The sequence below is a fragment of the Populus nigra genome, chromosome 19 (genome assembly GCF_951802175.1).
Source record: "Populus nigra chromosome 19, ddPopNigr1.1, whole genome shotgun sequence".
In the NCBI taxonomy this organism is placed as follows: Eukaryota; Viridiplantae; Streptophyta; class Magnoliopsida; order Malpighiales; family Salicaceae; genus Populus; species Populus nigra.
This window is the reverse complement of record NC_084870.1, coordinates 7,044,623-7,069,023: the sequence shown is the minus strand read 5'-3', so window position 1 is coordinate 7,069,023 and position 24,401 is coordinate 7,044,623. Positions and strand designations below refer to the sequence as shown.

The 24,401-nt window shown below is 33.5% G+C and overlaps 3 protein-coding genes and 1 non-coding gene across 4 annotated transcripts; 3 read left to right on the top strand and 1 right to left on the bottom strand.

The window, feature by feature from the left end:
• Positions 1 to 605: 605 nt before the first annotated feature.
• LOC133680322 (ATP synthase subunit O, mitochondrial) lies at positions 606 to 5,116 on the top strand. Its single transcript, XM_062103184.1, has 6 exons — positions 606 to 871; positions 1,131 to 1,181; positions 1,690 to 1,933; positions 3,121 to 3,233; positions 4,632 to 4,718; positions 4,794 to 5,116. Exons 1-6 carry the CDS (start codon positions 746 to 748, stop codon positions 4,920 to 4,922), a joined length of 750 nt encoding a protein of 249 aa, XP_061959168.1. The 5' UTR covers positions 606 to 745; the 3' UTR covers positions 4,923 to 5,116.
• Positions 5,117 to 10,661: 5,545 nt separating this feature from the next.
• On the top strand, positions 10,662 to 13,498 carry LOC133679770 (transcription factor MYB83-like). Its single transcript, XM_062102457.1, has 2 exons — positions 10,662 to 11,116; positions 12,205 to 13,498. Exons 1-2 carry the CDS (start codon positions 10,821 to 10,823, stop codon positions 12,896 to 12,898), a joined length of 990 nt encoding a protein of 329 aa, XP_061958441.1. The 5' UTR covers positions 10,662 to 10,820; the 3' UTR covers positions 12,899 to 13,498.
• Positions 13,499 to 15,649: 2,151 nt separating this feature from the next.
• TRNAS-GCU (transfer RNA serine (anticodon GCU)) lies at positions 15,650 to 15,731 on the bottom strand. The gene has a single exon. It is a non-coding gene; the product is annotated as a tRNA-Ser (tRNA).
• Positions 15,732 to 19,433: 3,702 nt separating this feature from the next.
• LOC133679613 (uncharacterized) lies at positions 19,434 to 21,490 on the top strand. Its single transcript, XM_062102264.1, has 3 exons — positions 19,434 to 20,096; positions 20,707 to 20,892; positions 20,993 to 21,490. Exons 1-3 carry the CDS (start codon positions 19,539 to 19,541, stop codon positions 21,278 to 21,280), a joined length of 1,032 nt encoding a protein of 343 aa, XP_061958248.1. The 5' UTR covers positions 19,434 to 19,538; the 3' UTR covers positions 21,281 to 21,490.
• Positions 21,491 to 24,401: the final 2,911 nt, after the last annotated feature.

Here is a 24,401-nt window from a genome sequence, read left to right as displayed (position 1 = left end):
TTTAAAATATTACCTGTTTAAAAATATATTAAAAATAAATTTTTTTATTTTTAAAATTTATTTTTGATATCATCATATCAAAATAATTTAAAAACAATAACAAAAATTTAATTTAAAACAAAAAAAAAATTTTATTTTAAAAAGATACTTATAAAAAACAAAAATAAATATAATCTTTTATAAAATCTATATTCTTAACACAGGAAAGCAAGACTGTGTTGGTGCAGTCAATCATTATATATATATCTTTTAAAATCAGGTTTTACATTGATCCAACCCTAAATTAAATAATGAATTAATATATTATCAAATTAATCTATTAAATCCAACCGGATCAAGTCCTATAACTAATCTCTTTAGGTTTCGTTTAGTAGTACCGTGGCCAACCACGCAATTGGCTTAGCTACCAAACAGGCCCTTAACAGTTTCCTCCGCTGTCGGCTTTCTAATATAACCACCCCTCACAAGGTTTTTTGAATAACATTATCATCAGCAGGTATTCCTAATTCATGAGCAGACAACATACTACGCCGTAGCCAAACAGAGAGGTTCAACTCCACGTACGCGTGTCACAATCTAACCTGAGCATCACAAAAGAGGAAGGCACCCTTGAGTGACGCACAGGTGCAGAAGGGCATCAAAAATTACCCCGTCAGTCACAACTCACAACCAGTCACCAAACCCTAAAAGATTTCATCTCCTCTAACAACAACATTTCTTCCCTCCGTTCAGTATCTTGCTCGCAATGGCTTCTGCTCGTATCAGATCAGGCCTCCCTCTTCTCAACAGGATTTTGAGATCTGATTCTCTATCTACTCAACGATCGGCTATTCAACGCTCCGTCTTGACCCCTGCTTTCACCGCATCTCAGGTAACAAAATTATCCAATTCAAATACAGAAATTTTTTCGTAGAAACCAAACGGAGCGTTATTTTGATTTGTTTTTGGAGTTCGATGCCTAATTTTATTTCTTTTCAATTAATATCTCATTTTCTCGGAAACGAAACGAAGCATTATCGGCTTCCGACAGGCGTTGTTCTCGAAATTTTTGATCACTCTATACCTAGTAATGATTAATTTACTCGATGCAATGAGGCATCTAAATTTGTTGGGCCATTTTGTTGTTGCAGCCCTCAAAAAATCTCAGCACTTCAACTGCGCAGAAGGAGGAGAAAATCAAGGTAGTTGATCTCATTGGCATTTTAGACTTTGGTTTCTCTCATGCTACACATATTTCATGTGATTTTTTGAACCTTATGTTGATTGCCATGTAAATAAAAGGAGGATTTTTTACTTTTGTTACTGCAACTTACTGGGCAGTGTTTGAAAATTGTTCTGTGACACTGTTTGCTTAGAAAAAAAAGATTTTTTTTATGAAACTTTTTTTTTTCCTTTTTCTGAATTCATGTTCCCATGGTATCACAAGAAATCGGTCACAGTAATATAGAAATCTAGTAAATGATGTTTTGAAACCTGAGCTGACTAGATTTCCAGGGCTTCTGAGTAATAAATGTAAATCAGCATCTATTCCTCATTCTGTTAATGCATGGGAATTTTGGGAAGTCTATAAATCTAGGAAATAGAGGTCAAAGCTAAACATATATTGAAGTGCAGAGACAGTCATGCAAAATCAGAAATTAGCTGCATATATTTGTTTTAATCCTGATTTGGTGGTTTTTATGGTATTAGTTGCCTATCACTTTATACGGGGGAACTGGAAACTATGCCTCTGCTTTGTTCGTAGCGGCCAAAAGGTCTAAGGTGCTGGATCAGGTTGAGTCTGAAATTCTTGACCTCATTGCGGCTTCAAAGAAAAGCCCAAAATTTTCTCAGTTCTTGAAGGACTTGTCAGTGCGAGCTGATACTAGAGTCAAAGCCATTAATGAAATTTGTGCTACAGCAAAATTTTCGGAAATCACGAAGAATTTCTTGGGTAAGATAAGCTTCTCTTGTAATTGGTATTTGAAGCATGAGAACCGAATCTCTCTGACCATAGTGAATTTTAAGTTCTTGTGGTAAATATTCAAGCAACATGTAGATTAATGTATTACTGTCTTTCATTGGGCCAGCATAAATTTAGCTTTTGTTGATTTGTGCTCAATGCTATGAATTTATAGAAATTTCCCTAGCACTTCTTTATATCTTTGTTTAACACTTCTGTATATCTTTGTTAAAGTGATTTTTTTTCTAGTAATTAAATCTGGACATCTGGCTTAGCTTAGCTTATAAATCTCTTGGTTTTCCCACACACTTAGGATTGAAATGCTTCCCCAAACCCTATATCTGCTTCTGGGAATTTTAAGAAACAGACAAAGGCTATTACCTATTGTAAAGCTCGAAGTTCAAACCTTTATGATCTATGGCTAATTGTTATTCTTATTGTTTTATGCATTCTTACTTTGGCTAAACTAGTCTGATTGCCTTTGGTTTTGTTATTATCATTTCCTCCTTGACATCATGGTAATATGGCTTGGTAGATAAATGATGAACTTTTAAGCATCTGCTGGATCTTGAGGACTTACAAGATTGTCCTCTTTCACGGTAATAGGAGACAGTATGCTCCATCATGATATTTCATAGGTGGATTGCAGTTTCCTGAGGGGATGTGATCTTGATGTTCTATGTGTTGTTGGCTAGTCTAGTAGCTTATTTATACTATGATGTGATAGAACTAACACATTGACACCAGAAGCTAAAGGCCCTCTTGCAATTTGTTATCTTAATAGGCTGTCCTGCATTGGGTTGGAACTGTAGCTGCAGGCCTTTTGACCTTGTGTCCTAAGGGATACATAGTCATTTGGATCCATCTGTATTGCAATACCTTGTACTGAACTTCACTTATATCAGGCTTGAACTTGTACCAATGTTGTGCTTTATATTTGATATACATATAATGATAAAGTGGCATTTCTTTGTACCATGTTGACATGGTTATACCAAAATGAATCTATGTCAATCTTCTTTCGATGAAATCCTTTGTTGAAGAAATTTATTATTATACAACATTTCATTGTAATTTATTAGTATAGCTTCTTGTTGATCTCTTGGCAATTGATAGTAACTATTCTTGCATTTCACTGCATCATCATTCTGAAAGTTTCTTTATTGCCTTTTTACCAGTTATAGTGGCTGAGAATGGGAGGTTAAGTTACTTGGAAAGCATTGTAAATAAATTCAAGCAGCTGACCATGGCAGACAAGGGGATAATAAAAGCTATTGTCACAACTATCATGGTAAGTTTGGCTGTTCAGTGGTAAATATTGTTGTTGGAAGTGCAAAATAATGATGACCATTATATAACTTGTATGGTTAGCCTTTGGCACTTGGCCTGTTTGCAACTTGTATGTTTATTCTATCGCACCTGGCCTGTCTTTGTTTTTTTTTTTTTTTTGATTTTTGTCTTTTTCCTTCCATTTTGTTTTTCCTTTTTAGGGTACATGAAACACACTTTCTGATATTCTTCTGTTATAGATTTTAAGGATTCCCCTCCTTGTACATGGTTCTTTTCAATATTATTTTGGGTTACACTCACTTGGTTATTCTTAGTGGATTTCTTGCTCATTGAAAAGTATGTAATGCAGTCGATAAAGAGAAGCAAGATTAAGCCTCGAAAGAGCTCTGCTTTTGTAAAAATAATATTAAAAAAAATCTTTAAGGGGACACAATTATTGCTTAAGTTTGATATGGTGCTTATTCCATGCCATCCATGTCTTTTCCAGTCTACAGTAGGCTATATTCGAGTAATTTTATGGTGCTTAAGAAGTAACTAGCGAGATCTTGTTAGTTACCCTCTGGATCCACTTTAAAGAAATGGAGAGATATAAGTAGGAGAGAGAAATCCTAGGTGAAGATATTCTTATTATTTTTGGTGGGTTATGAATTTTACATTATCTCTTCTTTGTGTTTGTGTCTTTCTTCAAAGTGGGTCCTAGAGAGTAACTATTAGGATGCTACTAGTTACTCCCCAAGCACCGTAAAATTTTCCTCCATATTCTCAGCTCCCCTCAAGTTGTTAGCTAGTTAGGATTTTATTGAAATGCAACATGAGAGGTCCATCCATGTCTTTTCCAGTCTACAATAGGTCATATTCTCAGGCCCCTTCAAGTTGCTAGCTAGTTAGGATTTTATTGAAATGCAACATGGAGATCAGTGAGTTTGCCTTTTGTTTTCTTTAGTTGTCTTTAATCTTTCCTTTTCCGTTGAAGTAGTGTGACTTTGTTTTTTCATTAGCTGTACATGCGCATTTAATGTTTGAAGTACTAGAAATTTATATAATCAATTGATGCTTTCACTTCATATAGCTTTTGGCATTAATTAATCATTGCACCGCCATTTTATTTCTCTAGAAAAATAAAATTATCTTAATGTTTCTTTATCTACCAATCAATTGGTGTTTTGTACACCAGGTCAGGCATCTCCACGGGCAAAGAAATTATGATGTAATTTGGATTTTGTAATAATTTTTGGCTACGTTCACATGCTTGATTCCATACCTTGAATAATGCGCTGCTCAATTTCATATTTTCTTTTGACCTAACAGCCTAGTTGATCCTTGCTATGTAAAGTGCTCGTTGAGTTTAGAGTGTTTTACCTCTTGATATTTAGAATTTACTGTTACACTCTTATGCCAGCCCCTACCCCCGCAAGAGGAAAAGGAATTGAAGGAAACACTGCAGGATATTATTGGTCAGGGGAAGACCGTCGAGGTTGAACAAAAGGTGAGCATTATTACCCAAATTAGTTAGTTTGATACTGTGCCACAGTGAAATTTATTCTGTCTTATTTTGTGCCAGATTGATCCTAGTATTCTTGGGGGGATTATGATAGAGTTTGAGCAGAAGTTGTTTGACATGTCCATAAGAACTAGGGCGAAGCAGATGGAGAGGTTCCTGCGTGAGCCTGTGGACTTTGATGCCCTCTGAAAGGTGCCACACCTAATAACATCCAAGTTTTCCAGGTTACCTCTGGACCAATTTCTATCAATGCGCCATGAAGGAAAAGTTATCTGTATTTCTTGTTTGGATTTGTTCACCTGTACGACACCCTTTTGACATGGGATGTTCGCAAATAAAAATCTGTGCAGGCAATCATTAATACACCTTTACTTTCTTGCTGAGATTTTGGTGATACTAAGTTTTTGAAGGTTATAATTGTTCAAATATTACTCACCTGCACACTGAGTTTAAGCGCACATGTGCTTGCTTTGGGCTCTTTTGTGTTGTCTTTCATTTTCCTACAGCAGCTAGTTTGTTGGATGCAGACTAATTAGTGCGGAGCTCATGATATTTTTGATGCGTGAACTTTTTTATTTGAGTGCACTAACTTTTATTTTTTCTATTTGAGTGTGAATTTTCATATTTGTTTATTTTTGTAATATTAGATTTCATTAAATGCACGATGATGTGGTCATTGAATTGGCGTTGACATTACACACCAAGTATACATGAACATTGAGTGTATTTTTTATTTCTATTCGAGTGGAACTACTTTAAATTTTTTATGTTCGAGTGTTTGCACTTTTACTTTTTTTAACTGGATGCTTCTAAACTTCACATTTTTATATAGATCATGTTTAATCAAGGTAAACAAAATATTAAAACATACAAAAATAGTGATAATAAATTCTTCAAATTAAAAGTAAATAAAAATAAATAGGTGAATTGTCCTAATTTATTAGCCTGACTCCTTTTTTGTTTTTTTCATTTTTTCACGAACTAAACAAATATTTGGTGGTAAGATTTCTTGGTTATGTTCTAAATACAAATTTTTTATATCAAATTCTTTCATTTATGTGCGTGTATACAATCTTTGATCCCATTTATACTCGCATACCGAAGTTTCATAAAGAACTGCATTAGTTTTCTTTCTTTTTTATTTTTCATTTTCTTACCCAGTCATGGTCCAAATTTATTTTCTTACCTCTCTCTATTCTTATTTTTGTTTAATTTTTATTGCTATTTTATCATCTTAATTTATAATTTTATATAACTTGGCCGAAGTAAGAATTTGAAGTTGATATTTGCTAACTTTTAAGATTACAATTATTCAATTGATAGATTTTTAAAAATACACTCAAATAGAAAAAAAAAAAACAAAGTGCTTGCACTCAAATAGAAAATAAATTCAAGTGTGCATATTTGATTAGGAATAAAGTGTAATATCCATAAACATGCTGACATATCAATTTAATGGCGATGTTAGCATGTATTTGACAAATCCAACAGAAACATTTAATTAAAAATTTTAAAAGTTTGTAATCTAAAATATTTTGAGCAAATATAAAAGATGGTATGTTTAAATAGAATCTAAAGTATCATTAACTCAGTAACTTTGTGTTTGAGATTTTGGTGTAATTTTTTTTTTTTTTATATTAATACTTCAAAATGATTGAGAAAATTTTAAAAAAATATTAATTTAATATTTCTTCAAAACACATTTATTTTTAAAAAACATTTATCTTCAAAACATATACTTCAGATGCGGACAAGGTTACGGTGACAAAGTAGCAACTCTGAGAATCTCGTAGATGATGCTTCTCTTGCCACATGACTTCCAATGGCACCTCCTCATCCAAATGTATTCGGTTTCATCATTGGCGAGAGTGTCATTACTCATTAGAGCTCGCGGCGTCATTATTACTTGTACTTCCCTACGGTAAATTGCTTTGCATTTCAGACAAATTAGGGGATCAGCAATCACGAGTGAATTGATAAAAGCCCATTTGATATCTTGATTGAGCATTGAAGGGGCTAACGCATAAAATGAGAAGCTATCAATTTCTTAGCATTTGGGTTGGAACATGGAAGCAACAGCAGTGGCTTTTTGTACATATAAAATACACACATGAATGCATGGATATTGGATACATAACACCAGTGGTTTGCTTATTAGAACTTCATATCATGAAACCTGACATTGCTCCACGCTATCGAACACTCATTACGACTTTCACTGAGGGATTTGCTTGATTGATATAAATTTTCACGTTTGAAATTGGAGTTTTGGAATCTGGGATTTTTGTTTATATACAATTGCCTCAGATATGATTATTGAATGATTTGACAAAGAGCTATAGTTCGAGACGGCAGTATCAACCTAAGTTTTGATTTTTTTTTTAACGAAAAGACGCTCAAAACAACATTATTTTGGTAATAAACAACCCCACTAAACTGTGTTTTTGACTAGGCACGTGGACGTCAATTATCTAGCTTCCCACAACACTAGATAAACTATCTTAATTTATATTTATATATAAGTTTTTCAACTGTTTTTAGTTAATGCTGACATTTTTTAAATATTATTAATATATATAATTCTTAAATAATTTTATTAAATGACTGCATTAAATTTTTTAATTATTTTCTAAATTGTTTTTATTGATATATAACTCCTGCATATTTTTTTTATGTTAAAAAAAAAACTTTTGCTACAACTGGGATTAGAGCGCGGACAAACTAACTATACAACGATAGCAATATGAGCAAGAAAAACGCAACTCGAGGTTTGGTCCCTCTTTGTTAGCAGATCAAAACTTCACTGTTACGAATCAACTTTTTCTCCCTCCCACCCCCTCTGTATTGGAAAGCAATAAGTCCAAAACGTATAGTATTTTCTCATTAAACCTGATGAAGACGAGTGAAAATATTACCAGCTTCAATGTTTTCAACATCTTACGATTTTTCTTCAGTATAAGTTGGTTTCAGTGATCCTTGAAACCACATATATAATTAAATAGATCAATTACTAATTAATAATATTCAAGATCGCAATTGGGGATATATATATATATATATATATATATATATATATATATATATATATATAGCTTCAATTTAAGGTGTTTCCTCGTTGAGCTTGTGCTCAGTGTTTTTTTTTTCTTTCTATATGTACTTAGAATTATTATTTTATTGATTTTTTTTGGGTGATTTATATATTGATAACGACCAATCCACCAAAACGCGGATCTTACGCTGGTCACTGCAACATTGGAAATTAAGGAAGTCATCTCGAATGTTTGGTTCAAATATTGTTTGCATGAGAAGTGATGAAGAGATGGAGACCCATGGAAATTATAACTGGTCATGAAGATCTATCTCGAGTGAATTAATTAGCTCAGATATAATAATTTGTGATGTGTGACTTGTTTTACAATGGAAGCAAATCATGTTCTCTCTTTGATCTCTACATGAAAATATAATAATAAATCAACTCATGTCCTAGCCATGTATGTAGAACAAACTCGGGGAAAAGAAGGGCTGGTGGATCGTGATCTACAGTACAAAGGCTAGCAAATAATTGAGCTGATCACTTCTCGTGGGGGCCATTGTTAAAAACCCTCCATCTCCATTTTATCACTCTCCGTTTTGGCATTGATGCCCTAAAAAGGAAGGACACTCATAACGTCGTGGACCTTTTAAGGTGATGAATACGTACAATGGGCTATATTATAGTCGAGCAAAATATTTTACTCGTCTTCACTTCTGTTTCATGGTTCTCGAGAGTTCTTTTTTGCTTTTCAAGTCATAATTTGATCTAGCACTGTCGAAAATATTTGCTCTTGGCCCCTTATATCTGAAGGCAGACAGAGATATGTACATTTCTGGGCACGAAGTTAACAACTATCTAGGCTACGTGGTCTTTCTTGTCTTCCTAACAAAGTTGAACATGTTGCTTAGGACAGCCTCATAAGGAGGTAGATTTTCTTTTTCTTTTTCTTTTTCTTTTTCTTTTTTGGCCTGGACAGCTGTTTTTAGACAGAAGAGAATGCTTTGGAACCATTTGAGTAGCTTCAGAGTTTTGCAGTAGTTGCTTTTTACCAGAAAATTTGCTGCAGTCCTTGTCAACACAGAGGAATAGAGGATCAAGGACTGAACAACTCCATAACCCTTTTGTTTCACAAGAATTGACCAAGACTAGCTCTCATCTAATATTTATTTGGTTTGGACAATGACTAATTTGAAATTGCTGATACTGTCTATATTTCCTTTCCTATTATACATGAAATTATGCTTCCATAGAGCAATTCGTGGCATGTAGGGAAGAGGGGGTTAGGTAAGGAAAGGAAATTGCTATAAGATAGATAACTCTTCCAGCACATAAGAAAATGAAAGCTACGAGGTATCCTTTTGCCTGAGATAGCTAAAACGCTCAAATTCTCATTTTCTGGTCTACATATCAAATAGTGCCAAGCTTGTTGATCACTCATGTAGACCACCTGTCAAGGTCATTTAGTTCCGCTTCAAAGTGAGAACATCTTGGTATTGATCATTCCTGAACTTAATTAATAATTAATTTTCTGCCTTAATTATCTTGCAAAAAGCAACAAACAATACATGATACACACACACACACACATATATCATGGTCCTGGAATAGCTTATTTACTATAATTATAAAGACTGGAATTTGTTGTTTTAGAAGTGTATATAGGATAAATCTATAACAACATTAATAATTAATGTTATGATTATGAGGATATGGAATAAAGATCATTTTGAATATCAGATTAATTATATTCTATAATGATGTTGGGGTTTTAAAAATTGAAAAGCAAAAGCCAAATTAATAGACAAGAAATGAAATACTTTAGCAGAAATTTCTTTGAATTGATGAATATATAAATGTTCTACTTTCAACTGTTCATAGCCTTACAAGACAAGCAGATGTCCTTATTGGAAATGAAGAGAAACCTTAACTTTATCTATTGACACAGTCATGCCAATCTTACTGATGTTACCATTATCTGCTTAATTAGCTCATTAATCTCTTCCTTTATCCTTCTTGTCCTTTCAGGTCCTCAACTAATTAACACATGAAATGGACATAGTTTTGTACCTACAGCTCTATACAGAGGACTAATGACACCTATCTTGTGCTTCCTAAAATGATTAATCAGGTACTAGCACTTATGATGGACGCTCTGATTCATCTTTTTTTGTTTTTTTTCCCCTGGATATATGATCACTGTTATTTTGCCACACGAAATATAATCTTATTAAGTTGCATGACAGCAAGCATTTTAGGGAAAAGATAGCGCTTTGGCTGCAAAAAGATATCTTTTCTCTATAACTAGCTTTCTGTTAGTAGGAAAATGAGAAAGTAATTTGCTTGAGACGCAAATACTATCAGGCAGTTAGCTGACAATAAAGAGATTATGTTTGAATGTAATTCACTTTAGCTAGTAATCTTAATCGAGCTCAACAGACAAGCATGTAACGAATTAATATGCAACAATAATTTTGCCCTAGCTAGAGAAAATGTTGTACTAAAAGTACCTGTGCATTTCTTCTCTCTGGATTTGAAGCCTGCCACCCGTGTTTTAGAAGTATAAACCTAGAGAGAGAAAGAGAGCATTATGTGAAGTGGAAGCAAAATTGTATCTGTCTCATATACACATGATGATTACCTTGTGAGTGAAGAAAAATGCATCGAAAAAGACAAGATAGAGTCAAAGACAAGAAGACCAACCGTTCCTTCTCTTTCTCTATGAGCTAGGGAGGTCCCCCTCCAATCCGTTTTCCACTCTACCCATCAACCAACAACAGACACAAATATTGCTCTCTCTCTTGATCTTTCTCTTCATATTCTTTTTGTAAAGCAAACCCCACAACCCATCACAATCATCGTCAGTCTTACCACTCCATGAAGCGTCCTCTTCCCTCTCTCTCTCTCTCTCAGATATACGACTACAAATTAACAATATTTATCATTTACCTCGCTGTATAGCTTTCTCTCATTTCCATCAAACAAGTTAAGATTAAGAGAAGAAAGGCTCCCGTAGTACTAGCTAGCTGGCTGATCAGAGTATACTATCAAACACAATGAGGAAGCCGGATCTAGTGGGCAAAGATAGAGTACCGAGCAATAGTAGCATTAACAAGGCCAAACTTAGAAAGGGTTTATGGTCACCAGAGGAAGATGAGAAACTCATCAAGTATATGTTAACTAATGGACAAGGGTGTTGGAGTGATATTGCTAGGAATGCAGGCTTGCAAAGGTGTGGCAAGAGTTGCCGTCTTCGTTGGATTAACTATTTGAGACCTGACCTCAAGCGTGGCGCCTTTTCTCCTCAAGAAGAAGAGCTTATCATCCATTTGCACACCATTCTTGGCAACAGGTACTTCTTTTTTTCTTTATTCTTCTCTTTTATATATAACGGTCAACCAATATATATATAAAACATTTTAATTATGTCAACAATCCCAGTTGCTGGCGCTGTTTCGTTTTGTAAATACATCAAGATACTCTTGGATCGATCGATCATGTATGGATAAGAAAAGAAAAAGAAAAAGAAAAAGAAAAAGGAAGCTAGCAATTACTTAAACAAATTGGTAATCAGACCTAGTTTAATTACTTGTAAATTCACAAGATATAGTAGTACGTGTGTAGCGTAGACAAGTTGCAATAATGTTAATTATTCATCAGATTCGTGACGAGAAAAGTATAGAAACCTCCCAGACATTTGTAGATATTAAGTGGATATAATGTATAGAAACATTGAATGTTAGTAATATTCATGCACAGTTTTGCCTTCTCTTTATATTATTTTCACCTAGAGGCTTTGAGGAGTTGTCAATGTGTATATATATATATGCTAAACTACGTATCAACATCTCTTAATTTACTGGAGTATGCCATTGCTCCTAGCTCCAGTGGGTCATCAATTTGATATGCCTTGTGAGAATATATGTAGTTTACAGTTGGTTTTATAAGTTTGTTATATGGACCGAATAGTTTACCAACAGTTAACAAATTCTGATATGCCTCTTATTTGGACTTTCCAGCTTCATTTAATTTGATCACCCATAAATCATTAACGTTCTGCACAATTTTCGCTGAATATTCTCATAGCACTTATCATGTTTTAATCCAAATTGGTCCAGTGCATGCTATAAAAAATCTTAACAATAGCAAAGTTAAAATGAACAGTTCTGAAAAAACCTCCCACGCACACAAAAAAAGAGCACTAATCAACTTTTGTCGCCCTTTTTTTAGAGATTTCCTTTATGCCCAGTAGAATCTGTTCAGAAACAACAGGGGAGATAAGAAAGGAAATATATATTCTGCCTAGTAGAAAGAGATCATATAAGCGTGTGCTCATCCCTTCCTTTTCAGCTTTCAGCATAACTAATTAAGATGCATGCTTTGAATATATATGGATACGTGTTTGTTACAGACTCACAGTTATGTATTTAAACAAAGCAGGTGGTCTCAGATTGCGGCACGTCTTCCAGGAAGGACAGACAACGAAATAAAGAATTTCTGGAACTCCACATTAAAAAAAAGATTGAAGATCAATAACACTTCCACATCCTCACCAAATGACAGTGATTCATCAGAGCCAAGAGATCATGCCATAGGAAATATCATGCCCATGCATGATCCTGACACTATGACTCTATGCATGGACTCATCTTCCTCATCATCCATATCCATGCAAGGTATGATCACAAGCAACCAATTTGATTCTTTCTCCATGCTCAACAACCGCTATGATGTGACTGGTGCAGCGAGTTTCTTTGACATGTCTACATGCTTGACACAAGTGGGTATGGGAGATGGATTTTATGGTGATCATTATGGGATTTTGGAGGCCAATAATAAAACGGGCCTAGAAAGTGATCTTTCTCTTCCACCACTAGAGAGTAGAAGCTTTGAAGAGAATAATACAGTGAGTAATAACAGAATTGGCATGAAAAGCAACAACAACAACTGCTTCGATAATACTTGCTTCGATAATACTTGCTTCAACAATACTGATCAGAGATTTAAAGTTGAGGACATTTTGGGGCTTGAAAATCATTGGCAAGGAGAAAACTTAAGAATGGGAGAATGGGATTTTGAAGGCTTAATGGAAAACATAACTTCCTTTCCTTTACTTGATTTCCAAGTAGAATAACCATCTACCCTTACCCCCGGCCCCTTCTCATAAAGCTACCCTTTGCTATCGATGCTATGTCCTAGGAAATTTTGGGCATATACTTTCTTCCTCAAAATTACCAAAACAAACTTCTTTTTCAAACTTTCTAGTTTGGTACCCTCAAAAGTTTTTATTTTTGAAAAAAAAATCCTTTTTTTTCCCATCAATATTCTGCTTGCTCTCTCTATACCTTTTGTTTCTTCCAGCTGTGAAAGAAGTTTATGCGTGAACGCTTCCTTATTGTTGGAAAGGCATGCAATAAGTATTGCAAATTAGAGATTAGAGGTGGCCAGAGATTCTTTGTATGTAATTGGATCGGTCTTCGAGGCATTCGGTCATTTCTTGGAACGAGTTGGTGCAATAATCATCGTTCCCTTGAAGGAGAGAAATGTGAATAGCAGTATAGAAAGTAGAAGGGGAAATAAAGGCACGATTAGTAGGTGAATTGTTTAGTAGCATGTACAAATTATAAACAGAAAATAATGAGGAGGTGAAGGTTGTTATTAGTGGGAGATGAGATGTGATGAGAAGGATAATGTAAGACACCTTACGTTAATAAGAAGAAGCTTGTTACATACAGTCAGACTCTTTCTCTACGTCTTATTATGTGTAATTAATCGGTGCTCCTGCTGCTCGATCTACTGAACTTCAATCTATCAATCAAGATGTAATCATAAGTTACTTAAATCTGACATCACTTCATCTCACTCAGCAATTATATTAGAATATACTCATTAATTCCCCCCCCCCCCCCAAATTAAAAGAAAATCTCTTTACCAAACGTGTCAAATTAATTGTCAAAGATTGAAAATGAATATTATCTGTCAAAGAGAGGTTTCTGGCTTGTTTGATCCCAAGCGGAGTAAGTCAAAGTTTTGAGTTTAGCTAGATTGGTAGTAAGTGCCGCGGACAGGACCAAACTTTCTTTTAACATTTAAGAAATGTTTAGAAAACAGTAGTATTTTCAAACAAAATGAGATTCGGGTTAAATTTTGATTAATTTAATAATATAATTAAAAAATATAAAATAATAAAAAAATGATGGGATCGAGTCAAACAGGGCTAACATGCAAAACTTGTGACCTAACACATGAAATCAGGATAATCTCATAAAAAAATAAAACCACAAAAAAACAATTGTAAAAAAGAATTTAAGAAAAAATCGAAGCGATCCCGATCCAATTTTTCAAATTCATGACCCGAAAAATTAATAAAATCCTGATAAATAAAATGTTGATATGTGGAATCAAAAAAGAAAGTTCCAATAAAATAAGATTAAAAATAAAACAAATATCTATATAAAAAAATAAGAGCTAAATCTGACATAAAATAAAATGAACTACGATATTGAGGGATGCAATTGAAAAAATAATTTAGTTAAGAGAATGATATAAATGAACTAAAAATGATATAAAATATTGATGGATGATTGAAATGATAATTTAATTAAGAGAATGATTAAAAATAATAAATAAATGAATAAGAACTAAATCTAAAAGGTAAAGAAAATCAAATGAGGGTTAAATTGAAAGAAAATTTCAATTTTATGGATTATTTAAAATAAAAAATAGCAATAAAAAATAGAAATCAAATCTAAAAAACACCAAAATCGAATTGTTGCTTAGAAAACATACGGGGAAGGCTTTAAAATCAAGGAGAATAGAAAAAAGACATAAGAAAAAAAACTATTAGCACAAAACCCAATATTTCTTTACCACACATGTCGACCAATAAAAAAGGCTACATCGCGAGGATTAAAATGCCGTTGTGGGAGTCAGAGTTTGGCCACTATACGACACTACACGCGCCATCCAGACAATGCGGGAGCACTCATGTGTGTCTGCTTAAACTTCACGCACAAGTGACTTTTTTAAATAAATTAATATTATATATATGCCTAAATACTAAAGTGTCCCGGATTAGACTTGGTAATTACAAAAATATCAAGTGGAAAAGACAATAAAACCCCTTGCCCAAAGAGAGAGAAAATTTCAATGTAAAGACATTTAGGTAATTTTACTGATAAAAAAATTGAAAGTGCCTTTCTTGTTTGTGCATTATTTTTTAATCAAAGGACATATTAATCATTTTACTATGCAAATAAATAGCAAAAGACTAATATACCTCTATTTTCTTTTATTTTCTAGAACAACAGTAAACAATAATATCACCATCCCTTTTATTTTCTTTTAATGAGGCTAAGGATAATCAATGGGGTTAGACAAGATAATTTTACCTCATCCATCTCATCATCAACTGTCTTACTTGTTAACATCTTAACGTTATAAATATTATCTGCGTTGGCGCAGGAAAAAAAGCATATTTCATGAAAAGAAAAATCAAAATAAGTGGGCAAAAGGAGTAAAAAATCACTAGTCCAATTAAAAAAAAGAGAGAGTTAATTATAACTTTGTGCCTATAATTTATTAAGACTAATTAATATATATATATATAATTAATTAAATAATCCTTTAACTAAAGTTAGTCATCCTCAATTTAATTAGAAATCTAGTTCTCTTTAATTTTCCTTTTCTATTTCTCAAAGACTAACAAAATAAATTTGAGAAATAAAATGAAATTGGTAGAATGACTAAATTATAAATGGTTTAAAAATATAGAGTTTTAATGTCTGAATCTATAATGACTAATTAATTAATTTAATAAAACTATAGGGACGGAGTTTATAGCTTACTAAAAACCAAATAAACAAAAAAGAAAAAAAAAAACATGCGACGCCTGAGAGATTCGAACTCTCGCGGGGAAACCCCATGTACTTAGCAGGCACACGCCTTAACCACTCGGCCAAAGCGTCGCTGTCTGTCGGGGAAAGGAGCATAAATTTATTTATTCATTAAAACTATCGCAAGGCCCAGCTATCTAAGCTAGCCCAACCTGATGAAAGTCATAAAGCCCGAAGGTTGCAAGCCTAGGAGGTCCTTTAGGCGACTACTATCTGCCCGTGACTATTAACAGCTCAACAATTTTTTAAAGTATGTTTTATTTTTAAATTTTATATTTTCATATAAAAATAATCTAAAATTTTAAAAATATTAAAAAAATTTAAAAATATTTTTAAAACATAAAAATAAATAAAACCGTCTTATTTTATAGCAATGCACGATGTTATTATTATTTTTTATTTTGTAATTTTTTTTCTGTCGTCACCTTGTCCTCCACTTCATGAAATTTCAAGTATTTAGTGTATCCATTGTCAAGAAGCATACATATCATTTCTGTATTTGATTTGGACAAATTAACACATCACAATACTTCATATTACTGCAATGCCATTATATGAATAAAATCGCTTCATCTCCATGTTAAATGAATTTCACGGACAAAAAAAAGAAGCAAGCCCGATGTTGCATTCCACATCTCCCCTCATAATCACACGAACTTTTGAGAGGATGGTCTAGATCCTAAATATGTCCATTAAACACCAAGATGGAACAATCTCTAATAATGGTGAAATCTTGGAGCCCTAATTTTCACGAAAAGTCACAAATTCAACAATTTTTTGGGTGGCCGTGGGGATTTTGATCGTGCCAGCTAAAATCTGGAGGAAAACACTATCCTCGAGAAACGAATATAAATAACAGGAGGTCCACTATCGATCTAGTTTCGATTTATACAATATTTTTGGTCGTGATGATGATGGTGGAAGTGGGAATCGCAATTCATAACGTCGTGCTATAAAAGAAAAAGCTGCTCAGATAGATTATTTATCAGTGTTCTCACTATTACCTTCAATCATGACCATATATGGACACTCTTGCATCTCAATCCATCATCTCTTCAAAAGCAAGGGATATTCATTCAAATTTTGCACAGTATCCACTGCTCATTCCAATCGAGTATTCCCACCCTGGACAGCATTTTTCTCAATCACTCGATGATAAACATTAATCGACTACTGTAATGGATTCAAATGATCAGCCAACCAAGTTTTTTATTATAATAATTTTGGAGAGGAAAAAAGAGGGTATATTGATTTAAACTATGAAGATTACTTGATCGATCGATACAAGTTAATTAGGTAATCAAGGTTGATGAACCAGAGACTATATGATTTGGTGCAGCTTGGAAGCACAAGGCATGCCTATCAGAGCGCATAATAGAGAGACCCATAGAATAATTACAGGGATGAGGGCTAAGAACGCGTAGTCTATTTTCTTTATTGAAAAAGGCCCTTTTGTCTGCTTTTTGGCAAAGACTGGAGCCTTTTCCACATATAAAAAAGAAAAAAAGAAAACACAATTAAAAGAGAGAAAGGAAATGCTGAAGCGTGCTTACTTTGCCATCATTCCTAGGATGTTTTGTAAAAGAGACAGACAATTCGGTGTAAAGCACTTAAAAAACCATTGGTGTCTTGGGAGAACCAGGATGCCCCCGTAATTCCGCTTAATTTTTTTTTCCTACAATCATCTTTCGGCACCAAGATGACCAAGAAGCTAGGAGTATTATTCTGTGCCTATAACGGAAAACATTACGTGAAATATTGTTAATTAACTTGCTAGAATTTAGATAGAGATTCATAATTTGACATATACAAGTCGGTCATGTTGTTGCTTATTACATGTGAATCGTCATTCTTTATATTTGATGATTAATCTTTGTGTATATATTGGGTTAAATATTATTTGTTTGCAGTCTTAAACCCCTTGTTTTACTTTTTTTTTTCATATAATAAATTTCTTTCTCCATATTGTACTCCCTCCATATTCTTGAACTTCATTTGATTTGTTAACAGAATCAAACAATATCAGGACGCCACAGATTGATTCTTTCTCAAGATCATCAAATTAGAAAAATAAACTAATACATGGTGTAAATATACGAAACAATCAAAATAATGTTATTTGTGGCTGGTGTTTTAGCCTGCTATTTATGTTAATTTAATAGGCAAATTTCACCTTGTAATATATATATATATATATATATATATATATATATATATATATATATATATATATATATATATATATGGTTGGTTTTCAAAAAAATATAATGAATTTCTTTGTGTCCCTTTTAAGAAGATGATCAAATGGCTAAACTTAAGAAGATCGATCCTTGTATATATGACAGTCAACTAACACTTATCTTTTAAGCAATGGCACTATCAATTTATCATCACTCTTCATATTTCATTTGCAAATTTATATCACTTTCACAAATATAAAAGGAATTGTTGTAATCATACATACAGTACCACAATCTTTAGATTTACAGTCGGTGAATCTTTTATCGGTAATTTTTTGTCCGTCGATAAGTCCATTGGTAATAAAAAAAATATTATTATCGATGGATTTACTGACAGAAAAAGCGAGCAAAAAAAAAATATTTCATTCCGTCAGTAATTCCCTCGGAAACAAACCGTATGTAATTCCGTCGATAATTATTTAAAAATAAATATATTTTTTAAAAATATAAAATAATTAAATTAATATTAATCAACACTCTATAATACTCAAAATGCTTGGAAAAAAGAAGAAAAAAATCAACTCAAAAAAATTTACAACAAATAAATAACACGAAAAAATAAATTCAACTAAAAAAATTCTTATAAAAAAAATTTAAAAATCCTATAAATAAAACAACTAAAAATTGATCTCATATAAAAAAAAAATCTTACAAAAACATTCATACAATTATTAAGAACAAAAACAATTAAAAAAAAAACAAATATAGTGAAAAAAACACGAAAAAAAAAAGAATTTTTTTTTTACCTTAATGTAGTTGCAAGTGAAGCTAAGAAGAGGAAAAAAAACAAATTCATAAAGTATACTAATTAAAAAAAACTGAGAAGAAAAAATAAAAAAGAAGAAGAAGACATACATGAGCATGGAGGAGAAGAGAAGGAGTTGAGGAGAGAAGAGAAGGAAAAGAAGAAGAAGAAGAAAGGAGACGAGTCTGTTGTGAAATTAGGGATTCTAGGCTTTTTATTGCGACGTTTTACCGATGGTTTTATCGACGAATAATTAAATATTAATGTTTTTAATCATTTTGTTGGTGATTCCGTCTATAATTTAAATTTTGAATTTAATCAAAAATTTTCAGAAACGGTCAAATATCACCGATAACTTTTCAATCCGTCGGTAATTCCGTCTGTAATATTTAATTTAAATTTTTCTAAAAATTGCCAAATAACACCGACGGGTTTTCAATCCGTCGGTGATTTTGTCTATAAAAAATAGTAATTAACAGTGCAATTGAAAAGTGAATAGTTTCAGAGCTCTCTGTAAAATACCGACGGAATGTTCGGTCGGTGATTCTCTTTGTAATTAGCATGATGAATAGTATTAACAACTTACCAATAATTTTACAGATAAAATTACTGAGAAAATATTTCTGTTTGTAAAATCTGTCAGCAATTTTTCAACGAATATATTTTTTTAGTATTTTCGTTTGTATTTTTTGATTTTCTGTTAGTAATACATGACCTGATGCACCAAAGAAGAAGTGATTATTAAGCTTAGGGTACTCAAAACGTAGCCCAAGCAAAATCAAGGAAGCATCCTTTGGTCTATTCCTTTTAAAATCCCCATCTCTTTGTCACAAACACCCACCTGTGTCTTCTTCTATCGACTCCTCTCTCTTACACGCACAACACTCACTCTCAATGTCCGAACACAACATTCATAGAATGGACAATGAAGACCAGGAGGCCTTGTTTCACTCCTACCCGTGTGCATACTACGTTCAAAGTCCATCTACCATCTCCCATGCAAACAGTGCAGATATCAAGACCAACAATAATATTCTCGAATCCACATACCATTCACCAACAAGATCAGATACTATACTCATCAGCAAGAACCCTGAGGTCTCAAGGTTCACCCTTTCCCGTTACTCATCCTCTCGTGGATCAAACAACTCTTTCCTCAATGAGAAGAAGGTTGGTGGAGCGGAGAAAGGGGTAAATCGTTTGATCATTGTTGATGGTCATGGATTTAACGTTGATGATGGTTATGAAGAGAAGGAAGAGGTGGGAGAAGAAGATGATTTTTACGACGAGAAGAAAGGTGGGTGGTGGTGGAAATATTGTTCTTTTAGGAGGAATTCTTCATGTGCGTGGGTTTCTTGGCAAATATTTTGGAGGCTTGTGTTGAGTTTGTGTGTTGCTTTGCTTGTTTTTTATGTTGCTACAAAACCTCCACCACCCAAGATGTCAATCAAGGTACATGATCTTTTTCTCTCTTCTTCTATATCGTAGACATGTGTTCCCATCAAACCAAGTAGGGAATTTTAGAAAAATATAATTATAAGTCTTTGCGAACAATTCTAATTTAGTTTTTTGTTTTATTGATCGAACTGGGGTTGATACAGAACAAGCTATTTTACACAATCCAGATAACCTTGTAAAACATGTAATTCCACGTGATAGGAGGATTCCCCAATTTGTCTTAAGCAAAATTTGTATAACGACTTTGATAGTTGATAGGTGGAGGCAATTTTAGATGGTATAGTTTTAGTTTTATTTTTCTTTGGGTCTTTCGGCCCCCTCTGTTAACAAAAAAAAATAAAAAATACTAGGAGGATTCTAGTTTCAGGCCACTATAATAAAGAGCCTTTGAAGCCAGGTACTGCAGAGGCTTAATGGTTAGGACCAATGTGACCTGATTTTTAGGCCTAAAATAGAGGACTGCTCACAAATTCGAAGATCTGGCCCATGACCGAGCACCGTGCTTTCCTCGATAAATTGATGACCCGTTACTAAAGAACTTGACACATCTACAACAGATTCTTAAATCTACTGTGGGTTTAAAGTTACAAAAAATTCGATACAGATGGCAGGAATTCGGCAATTTGGACTAGGGGAAGGAGTTGACGGCTCTGGTGTTACGACTAAGATCCTGACTTGCAATTGTTCCATTGATCTATTGATAGAAAACAAGTCCAAGATCTTCGGCCTTCATGTTCAACCTCCAATTTTGGAAATGTCATTCGGTCACCTCCGTTTCGCAATGTCACGTGTAAGCATATCTTACACGACACTATGAACCATTTTTATGAAATTCAATTTCTTCTTGTAGTTATAATACAATGTTTGCTGTGGCTTTTATAACTTGGCAGGGCTCAAAACTATTTGCTCAAAGCCATACTTCAACTTTGTTCCAATTGTCTGTGGGAACCAGGAACAAACCGATGTATGGCGCTGGAAGAAATATGCAGGACATGCTAGAATCAGGAAACGGATTGCCGATAGTGATTCAGTTAAGCTTGAGATCAAATTTTCGAGTCGTTTGGAACCTTATCAAGCCTAAATTCCATCACCAAGCTGTATGTCTATTAGTCCTGGATAGTGCATATGATAAGAAGCACCGTACCCAAGCATATAATAGCACCTGCACTATATCTTGATGATCCTGTTTGTAGTGACACAATATTTAAATTTCTTCACGCACTGGAAATGTGAGAGATAAGGAATAGAGACATGCAAATTGTAAGAAACTTGTTTGTAAGCATAATGCCAGATTTACCGATATGTTTCATATGTAGATATATATAGCTGTAACTAATGAAAGATTGAGTGAAATGCAAAGAATACGTGGGAGATTATGTGAGCGATAATATTGCTTGAGTTTACATGCCTACATAGCACTTTGGAAGATTTTTCTCTGCTATATAAACCCAGCTCTTATACTTTAACAAGCTGCGATTTCTAGTCCAGAATTTTTTTTCTGACGTGAAAATGATAGACAAATTCCAGCGGGCCTAAAACTTGAGTAATATGTGTTTACTAGAACTAAACCTGACTTAATTCATGCCCACTAACCTAAGTAACAAATTCATCAGAGTTAAACTCCCAGAAAGAGTTAAATCAAGATCAGATAATTAAATGCCATAAAGTCATCCTTTCTGTCCTTGTAAAACGCCCGATTGTATGCAAGACATTCTTTTCTGAAGCTCATGACATCTTTTTCTAGTCCAGTTGCAAGACAGGTAAGTCGGGATGGCAACACCAGAAATTAAGACTAATCTGAAACCTCAGTCAAATGCATGCACCTAACATGTCTGGTTTGGTATGTCCTCGCCATAAAAGTGGCTACTGTCATCCATCTCCCTCCGAATCTTGCTCATCTGCTCCATGCCAAAAAAAAATCTAGACAGACACGAGACGAGAGTAGTAATTACACGAGCTCTTGAGCCTCAACAAGTGGGAGATTATTTATTTGAGTGCTATACACTTATTTATCCAAAATTGTATGAAAGGAGAGCAATTTCATCCAAACTCAACCTGAACTGACTGAAAGAAAAGGAAATTTTTAGAACTAATTGAGTTTTGGGTTGCGTTCAAGTAAAACCTGAAGGTAAAAGAAGAACAATTAAGCTTTTTGTCATTACACAATAAAAAGATGAGAGTACCAAAGCATTTCTTCAAAGGTTCCCTTGCCCGTATTAGGATTGAAAGCTATAGACAACTCGCCAAACATGTTATCACAACCCAAACAGACTTCCCAGACCTGTATAGGATAAAATGTTATGGACAGGGCACCAAACATGTTATCCACCATGTTTTTTAACTCGATTCACTAGAACCCAATAACCAGCACATATTACAATGCATATTACAACTTCCAAGAAAGTTATTAGGTGTCAATTTTCTATGCTTATGCAAAAACTATAAGAACGACTACTTTTCTCATGGATGGCTATCTTCTGCTAATCATGTTTTCTTAAAGGATATCTACCCCCCTTGTTAATCACTTGTGAGTGTCAATCTTACTAACAACTTGTTTTTTTTTCACTCACCACGAGGTACATGCGAGGAAAATAAATTATTCTTCATTGTTAAACCACTCTCTATGAGATAAATTGACACGCGATTAATATCTATAAATACATTGGATCATTAGACCAACAAGAAATAAAACAATTAAGTTCACACAAGAAGAACTCCTACCTTCTTTTCTGTATATTATTTCTCCTCGTGCATCTATTAGCTTAAGTATTAAAGAGTCTCTTACCTTGATAAGAAACTTGTGTTTACAAGAGAGTATGGAACAACCAAATCCAATTACCCTATTAATTTGTCAACTAGTGGCAAAGTTTAATCACAATGTGAAGCTCATCAACCAGTGATTAGTCAACTCAAAATATAGCCAGAAAAAGCTCTAGGTTGAAGTTTTCACAAATTCACAAGTGTTTGTTCTCTTTTTCTTAATGGAATCATTGGCCGAACATTGAGCTAGTTTGCATGTACCAATACTAACGAATTACTTCTCCGGTCCAGTAAAAGGCAAACCATCCTCATCAGGATCACGACAAACTGTCTTCTCATGACTTTCCCTAACATCAAAGGAACGGGCACCACAAAAACGCACTGACAGGTTTTTATATTCAAGCACATTTGTCAGTATCAATTTCGCAAAACATTGGAATTGCATGAATAAAGACAAGACATACCTAAATATTGATAGAAGTGAAAACTAAATCTCATGCAAAGTTGTATTAAAAATATTCAATGCTGAAATCTAGCACACAAGAATGAAATTAACCTCTCAGCTTTCCTGCATCCTGTAGGTATTGATAAATGAATCCTATGGGGTGAAATGATGAAAATTATCTAGTATCGATCGACTATGGAGTCATGGAGATAAAATATTGATGCTGGAGTATATCAAGTGCACATAAGATATTCTGAAAGCTCCTTTCAATTACTTTTTTATGCTGTCAAAATGGCAGTACTTGTCTAAATCTTTGGAAAAGAATTAATGTCTACATCTTTACCAAATCAAGGATTAGAAAGTTAATTGTTTTAATAACACCACCTTTGAAAAGGATATGCATGTAGAGTTTGTATTTTGATGCAGGGCATTAATATATTATCAACCAGTCATCAATGACAAAATCACACAGGAAATCTTAATATTCGTTAATTATGACTTAAGACATGTAATTAATTTTTGTTGACTCTCTTTTAAAGAATATTCGCCCTCAAAATCCTTTTAATTTATAATGAAGCTTCATTGATTTGTTGAAGGAGGAGCAGATCTGTCGACGCTTTCATCATATATAGAAGTGTATATATATATAATTAAATAGTGGGCTAATATATATTAGTCCCTTGAAAAGTATAATTAAATATTCCAATGTTGCCATGTTTACTATTTGTTGACTATCTGAAACCATTAATAGTTTTTTTTTTCCTCTGATTAGTTTTTCTTAGAGATTCTAAACATGCATGGATGTATAACAATTGACACACATAAATCATAAAACTTGAATTGAACATTCTCCAAAGAAATAGAATACATTTTGCAATTTTCTTTCCTATAATAGTTCTATATATGATCCGTAAGTCATGGAGCTTACTTCCCATTTTATGCCTCCATTAATCCACCCATTCCTACATTTAAAATTAACCGAAACCTCAAAGTAAATCTCCATCATGTAAAATAATTCGAGTCACCTCTGAACATGTCTCTGTTTCGCACAAACCCCAGTTAAGTCCCACGACTATACAAAGATTATATATAAA

Bases quoted from the DNA above. Each gene is read 5' to 3' on its own strand.
- LOC133679613 (XM_062102264.1), top strand. From the start codon at position 19,539: ATGTCCGAACACAACATTCATAGAATGGACAATGAAGACCAGGAGGCC. The intron at 20,097-20,706 runs GTACATGATCTT...AATTCGATACAG, and splicing joins CACCCAAGATGTCAATCAAG to ATGGCAGGAATTCGGCAATT. The intron at 20,893-20,992 runs GTAAGCATATCT...ATAACTTGGCAG, and splicing joins TCCGTTTCGCAATGTCACGT to GGCTCAAAACTATTTGCTCA.
- LOC133680322 (XM_062103184.1), top strand. From the start codon at position 746: ATGGCTTCTGCTCGTATCAGATCAGGCCTCCCTCTTCTCAACAGGATT. The intron at 872-1,130 runs GTAACAAAATTA...TTGTTGTTGCAG, and splicing joins CTGCTTTCACCGCATCTCAG to CCCTCAAAAAATCTCAGCAC. The intron at 3,234-4,631 runs GTAAGTTTGGCT...CTCTTATGCCAG, and splicing joins CTATTGTCACAACTATCATG to CCCCTACCCCCGCAAGAGGA.
- LOC133679770 (XM_062102457.1), top strand. From the start codon at position 10,821: ATGAGGAAGCCGGATCTAGTGGGCAAAGATAGAGTACCGAGCAATAGT. The intron at 11,117-12,204 runs GTACTTCTTTTT...TAAACAAAGCAG, and splicing joins CACACCATTCTTGGCAACAG to GTGGTCTCAGATTGCGGCAC.